Here is a 7,500-nt window from a genome sequence, read left to right on the forward strand (position 1 = left end):
GAAGAGGGGATGTGAATGGAGGGAAAGGGAGGAGAAAGCGGAGAGGGGGGGGAGGGGTGGAAGAGGAAGGAAGAAAGGGAGATGGACGGATGGAGAATGAAGAAATGGAGGAAGGGGGAATATGGGGGAGGAGGGATAAGAACGAGGAAAGGGAGAGGAAGGGGAGAGGAGGGAAAGGAAGATGGAAGGGGAGAAGGGAGGGGGAAGGAAGAAGGAAGGAGGAAAGGAAGATATGGGGGAGGAGGGATAAGAACTAGGAAAGGGAGAGGAGGGAAAGGAAGATAGAAGGCGAGACAAAGGGAGGGAAGGGAAAGGAAGAAGGAAGGAGAAAGGGGAGACAGAGGGAGAATGTGGGATAGAGTAAGGGGAGATACGTGTGGGGGGGAGGGGTCAGAGGGATAGGAAGGGAAGAGAGGTGGGGTCAAGGACAGAGAATAAAGAGGGGAGATGACACTGGAGGTAAGCGGGAAAGGGGGACGGGGGGAATGGAGGGAGAGGGGGGCGGGGGGGGAAGGATGGAGGGAGAGGGGGATGGGGGGAAGGATGGAGGGAAAGGGGGACGGGGGGAATGGAGGGAGAGGGGAGCAGGGGGGGAAGGATGGAGGGAAAGGGGGGCGGGGGGAAGGATGGAGGGAGAGGGGGATGGGGGGAAGGATGGAGGGAAGGGGGGCGGGGGCGGGGGGGGGAGGAAAGAGGGGGAAGGGGGCGGGGGAAGGATGGAGGAAAAAGGGAGGTGGGGGGAAAGGATAGAGAGAAGGGAAGGGAGTCTGAGGAACCGATGGAAAGGAGAAGTGGATACGGAGGGAAGAGGGAAGAAAAAGGAGGTTGTGGAGAGGAGAGGAGGGGGAGGGAATGGGGGAAATCTTTTTAATGAATTAAGGAAACGCCACGTAATTCTTCCCCTTTTTTTGTCACGTCACCGCCACTTTCTGTTCTCGCGTTACGGGAAGAAGACAGCAACGGGGCTATAGACAATACAGCACGTATTTAACTTCCCGTGTGTGTGTTTATGTTGCGTAAGTGTTAAAGTAACATACTGTGTCTATATATTTTCACACATTGTGCACACGGTAACTGAAGCATCACAGCCATTCGTAACATTTACGTGACACCGTCGAAACGAGCAATATATTCGTAGAAGACGTCGACGACGAAAAATAAAGAAAAATCATCATTGGACCTATCAAGTTGAAATCTAGGCCTATAAGCATATCAACTTAGGAACTTACCTAAAAAAATAGCCTATTTCCCCGCATAGATCAGTGAACTTGAAGCTACAGCAGAGAGTATAGCTCCACCGAGAGAACAAAGATTAAACGAAGACAGAGAGGAGAAAGAAAAAGAGCAAAGAGGGCGACAGATCACACACACAAGAAGTCACAATTAGTCACGAGACAAGAGAAGTTTCCTTTTGCGCGCCTTGCAAGAAGTTTGTTGAGTCGATCGAGCAGCAGAGGTTTGTTTTGCATGCAACAGGTGTGCCACGACGCGGTTCTTTAGGCTTAAGTCTTGCACCTGTTGTAAAGTTTTTTGTAAAGTTTCTGGGGTGCAACGTTTCATATATGTTTTTTTTTTTTTTTTTTCCTCGTGTTTACTATACGGTGTCCTTTTAACTTGTTTAAGTTATCTAGAGTTTCTAGAGTTTAAATTATCTAAAGTTTCTTGGGTACAACGTTTCATATGTTTTTTTTTTTTCGTTTTTTTCGTGTTTACTATACAGTTTCCTTTTAACTTGTTTAAGTTATCTAGAGTTTCTAGAGTTTAAGTTATCTAAAGTTTCTTGGGTACAACGTTTCATATATGTTGTTTTTTTCGTGTTTACTATACAGTTTCCTTTTTCACTTGTTTAAGTTATCTATATATATCTTTTTCATGGTGTATGTCTCTCTATATATTTCTCCCAATTGATATTTTGTAATACTGACTACATCCCGGATTCACATTTATGCAAATTGGCCTTCCCTGTTAAAAAAAAAAAAAAAAAAAAAAAAAAAAAAAAAAAAAAAAAAGGTATCCCAAAGTTGACCCCTAAAATCATTAACATTTTTTCCCTTCGTCGATAACAAGTTTTTTTCTTTTCTTTCTTTCTTTTTTTCATACCTTTCATAAAACTATGATTCTCGTTGTTCTGATCGAATTTATATTGATATGTTTCTGTGTTTTTTAACGTATCTCTTTCTTTTTTTCTTATTTTATATTATTTCAGAATAATCTTACATTCATAATGAACGTATTATACTGTTATTTTTTTTTGATATACTATCTCCCCTTATCATTGAAGGATATTTCTTATCAACTGACCATAAATGAGGATAATTAAATAAGATAGATCTAATTAATCGACGCCAATTTAAACCAAGGTATATATTTGTTCTTATTTTATCTTGATTATCTTTAAACAGAAATCGGTCCATACGAGCTGGCAATTAGATTTATCAAGAAAATAAGAAACAACATTAAGAATCTGAGAGAAAGAAAGAAAGAAAGAAACATAACTAACAGAAAAAATATATAAATTGAAAATATGATACCGTTTTTTTTTTTTTTTTTTTTTCTTTTTTTCTTTTTTTTTTGTTAAGTCGATTTCATTTACAAATATCCAAATCATTAATCAAAGAATTCAGAACTATCAGAACTTACGGAATTTCAAAGTTAAAGAAAAGAACGAAAACCATTATTACTTAATCTATCTGAATGACAAAGAAAATATATCAGTAAATTATATCAGTTAACCGAATGACATAGAGAAAATAAGATAATAAGTTAAGATAATAACAAGATAGAATAAGGTGAATGCTGGAAACTAACCTTGTCGTTTAATTGATGCTTGATGTTACCTCTAAATGAAAAAAAAATAAAAATAGACAAATAAATAAGGAGAATATAAGACAAAAAGGAAAATAGAAAAGGAAGATGAAGAAAATTTTAAAAAGGTGTTTGTGTGTGTGTGTGTGTGTGTGTGTGTGTGTGTGCGTGTGTGTGTGTGTGTGTGTGTGTGTGTGTGTGTGTATGTGTGTGTGTGTGTGTGTGTTTGTGTGTGTGTGTGTGTGTGTTTGTGTGTGTGTGTGTGTATGTGTGTGTGTGTATGTGTGTGTGTGTGTGTGTGTGTGCATATAAGTTCAAAATCACGGATTATATTAACTAACTATCTTAAACACAAACCCAACACTCATAAACACTCACAATTACATTTCATCTATCTATCCCTCAGTCCATCTGCTTATTATATATTTTTTTTTTCTTCTTCTTCTTTCTCCTTCTTCCCTCACTTTATCTTAATTCAAAATCGTCTTCACATAATTCTCCTGTTGACCAAAAAGAAGAAAGAAGAAAGCAAAAAAAGAATCGGCCATTAGAAAAATCAATACTAGTTTTTAAGAAGTGTCTAAGACAAATAAACATCTGTCAAAGACGGTGTTGAATAAGCAGCATTTTCAGGCAGTTTAAGTCTAGTGTTTAAGATACGGAAGATAATTCTGAAATTCTTAGAGAAAGAAAGAAAGACGCTGTAGATATTTCAATAATGATGATTATGATAGTGATGAGAATTATGATAATGATGATGGTAATGATGGTGTTGATGATTGATTATGATAATGATGAGGATTATGATAATGATGATGATGATAGTTATGATATTGACCATAGCAAAAATGATAATGATAACAATAATGATAACGGTGATAATAATGATAATGATTATAATAACAATGACATTGCTAATGACGATGATAGTAAGAAATGAAACAACAAAATAATAATAATGAAAATAATAGTGATAACAGTAATAATATAGATAAAGAAAGAAAGAAAGAGATGACTTTTTTTCATAAATTACAGATTTTATAACCGTTTCATCCATCTTAAAATTTCCAAGCAAGCACACCCATTGTCATTCGATAATTATTGAAATTTCTATAAATAAAATAGAATTTCCTTTACCGATTACTGAGAATACGTCACTAAGTTTATTGAATTCTTAAAACACCTTTTGAAGAGGTTACGAAAGGAAGGAAAAAGACTTTTAAGCGCCTTAATTAAGACATAAATGTTTTGTGTATATTTACGATTGTATGTATGTGTTGATAGATAGATGCGCAGATTATTATAGGTAGATGATAGATAGACATATAGAGTTAGATGTAGATAGATAGACAGACAGACATTTATATTTAGATATAGATAGATAGGTAGACATATATATTTAGATATAGATAGATAGGTAGACATATATATTTAGATATGGATAGATAGGTAGACATAGATTTAAATATAGATAGATAGATAGAGATAGATAGATAGACATATATATTTAGATATAGATAGATAGATAGACATATATTTTTTAGATATAGATAGATAGATAGACATAGACTTTAGATATAGATAGCCATATAGACTTTAGATATAGATAGACATATAGACTTCAGATATAGATAGATAGATAGACATAGACTTTAGATATAGATAGACATATAGACTTTAGATATAGATAGACATATAGATTTAGATATAGATAGGCATAGATTTAGATATAGATTTATACTGTATGCATGTACAATACTGTGTATGTGTGTGTGTATCTGTGTATTTGAGTGTTTGTTTGCGCATAATCTATCATACATACATAATCACTTACATGTGTACGTACGACCATGTAGAAATCAAAGAGCAATCCTAAACCACGACCCTGATTAAACATATAAAAGAATAATAAGAAAAAAAAATCCTACAGATGATAATAATCATTCCAAAAGGTATCAGATCCGATCCCTTTCACGAGATCGCGCCGTGCCGTGAGTCTACTATAAGGATTCGGAATCTCTCAGCGCCGCGTACGGGGAGCCTCGGGTACGTAAGGGAGGTACGTAAGGGAGGTACGTAAGGGAGGACGATAACACTCCCTTAATTAAGAACGTTTCGGGACTCGAGGAACGCGGTGGAAACGACGTGGTGGTGGTCGGGTCGGGTCGGGTCGGGTGGACGACGGTGCGGGAGGGTGTTTGGGAGAACGGAATAAGGCGGAGGGGTGAGGAATAAGGGGTGAGAAGAGAAAGGGGAGGGAACGGGAGAGGAAGAGGAAGGGGAAGGGAAAGGGGAAGGGAAGAAGGGGAAGGGGAGGGGGAAGGGAAAAAGGGAGGTTGTGGCGGGAGGAGAGGAGAGGAGAAGGATAAGGGGGTGAGGCGGGAGGAGAGGAGAGGAGAGGGATAAGAGGGCGAGGCGGGAAGAGAAGAGAGGAGAGGGATAAGAGACGCGAAAGGGGAGTGAGGAAGAGGTTGAAGCGGAGAGAAGAGAATTAGAGGAAGGAGAGGAGTAATAGAGAGAGAGGAGGGGGGCGGGGCAGGGGGGTAGGTAGGTAGGTAGGGGGAGGGGGTAGGGGGTAGGTAGGGGGGAGGCACCGCCGCGGCCACCGGGCTGTGGCAGCGGCGGACATGAGCGAGTGACACAGGGCATGGAGCTCGGTCTAACCTGGCACCTGGCACTTCCCGCACCTCGGTCGGTGTCGTGTCGGTGCCACACGACGGGCAATAGACGACACGACGAACACGGGGACACACAGCACACTCTAGCGTGGATAGGAGACCCACCTTGGCCGGGGTGTAAAGCCGCATAGCCACGGAGGTGAGATGGGATACACCCGCCTCGCACACACTACGTACGACACTGGGGGCCGGGCCTGACACCATGCCAAGATTTCTGGCCCTGTTGTGGCACCACGGGGGCACTCTGGCGCCACCTGCCCAAGCCATGACTCACCCGTACACACACATGCAGACTCACATAAACACACCCACATACACACACACACACACACGCACACTAGGAGATGTGCACACATACATAGACACACTAGCACACACACACACACATACACACATGCTCCCTTACGCTAATATGAAAGAATATGTATATATATTTTACACACGTTGAGTATACTTACACACTATATATATATACATCAAAGTACAAAAACACATACACACGTACGTTAATCTCCACTCTATAGTACGTATATATTTAGAACCTAAAAGACCGTAATGTTAGCTAAGCGTCCAAACTCCAGCATAAGTATGGATGTTGAAGAGAAAATTATATACGCTTTTCTTTTGTTATCAATATCATCATTATTTATATCGTGAACTATGTTGGTATTATTTTTATTACGAATGTAAAGTTTCATGGTATTAATTGTACCTGGTACTGTTTCCGGTGTTGTTTATATTCATTTATGTAGTTAATGTATTTGTGTAGTATTATTACTAGTATGATTATCATTGTTTTTTTGTTTTGTTTTTTTGTAATTGTTGGTATTATTGTTATCATTGTTGTTGGTTATGTTGTTATGATAATGGTGATAGGGATTACTATCATTATCATTATTAGTCATCACTATTATCATTATCATCATTATCAGCATAACTACTATCTCTACTACTGCTATTACTACAACTACAATTATTATTATCATTGTTATTATCATTATTATCACTGTTATTAGTTTTATTATTATCATTATCATTATTGTTGTTAGTAGTAGTAGTACCATCATTATTACTCTTATTATCATCACCATCATCATTATTATAGTTGTTATTACTATTTCATCACTCTATTATAGTTATTATAATCACAATTATCATTAATAACACTACTTATCATTATCATTATCATGATTATCTTTACTCGTCATCATTTTCATCATCATCACTTTAATTGTTGTCTTAGTCATCATTATCATTATCATCATTATTGTTATCATTATGATAAATATTACGAGTAGCAACAGCGGAAATATCTATTGTTATTATTATCATCATTATCATTAGGTAAAGTATTGTTTTTATCATTGTCATGATTGCAATTGCAGTTTTTATTGGTATTGGTATCATTATCAATATCATTATTAGTTTCATCATTATCAATTATATAATTATTATCAATATTATCATTATTACTGTTATTATTGTTATTATTATGTTCACTATTTCATCATCGTTATTACTATTTTTATGATTATTATTATTATCATTATTATTGTTATTATTGTAATCATTATCATACTTATTAATATTGCTGTTGTTAGTATCACTATTATCATTACTATCATCATTATTTTTGTTATAATTTTTATTGTTAATATCATCATTATTATTATCGCTATTATTATCATCATATCATTATTATCATTAGAATTTTTATAATTATCACTATTATCAATATTATTGTTATTATAATTTGTGTTATCATTATTATTATCATAATTTGTGTTATTATTATCCTTATTATTTGTTATGATTATTATTATTATCCTTATTATTATTATTATTATTAACACAACACACACAAACACACAAACAAATTGCTCAAAACGGTAACTCGAAACAGTATCCTTTAAGCCCCCCCCCCCTCCCCCCAATTACGTACCAGGATCATATCATACCTAATACTTCATAAAAGGATTAGTGTATTGTCCTAAGACTCTTTGTATAAATTACAGGG

General features: G+C 36.7%; 1 protein-coding gene across 1 annotated transcript in view; it reads right to left on the minus strand.

Annotated features, from left to right (window-relative positions):
• Positions 1–5,692, minus strand: part of LOC122249428 (uncharacterized) — a 60,362-nt gene extending 54,670 nt beyond the window's left edge. Inside the window, exon 1 of the mRNA XM_086542651.1 lies at positions 5,589–5,692. Within this exon, the coding sequence (XP_086398777.1) occupies positions 5,589–5,687 (99 nt within the window). The 5' untranslated portion in view covers positions 5,688–5,692. The remainder of the gene's footprint in view (positions 1–5,588) is intronic.
• Between the last annotated feature and the right edge of the window lie 1,808 nt (positions 5,693–7,500).

The sequence above is a fragment of the Penaeus japonicus genome, unplaced genomic scaffold, assembly GCF_977035675.1.
Source record: "Penaeus japonicus unplaced genomic scaffold, GWHDUDI00000001_assembly GWHDUDI00000001, whole genome shotgun sequence".
In the NCBI taxonomy this organism is placed as follows: domain Eukaryota; kingdom Metazoa; phylum Arthropoda; class Malacostraca; order Decapoda; family Penaeidae; genus Penaeus; species Penaeus japonicus.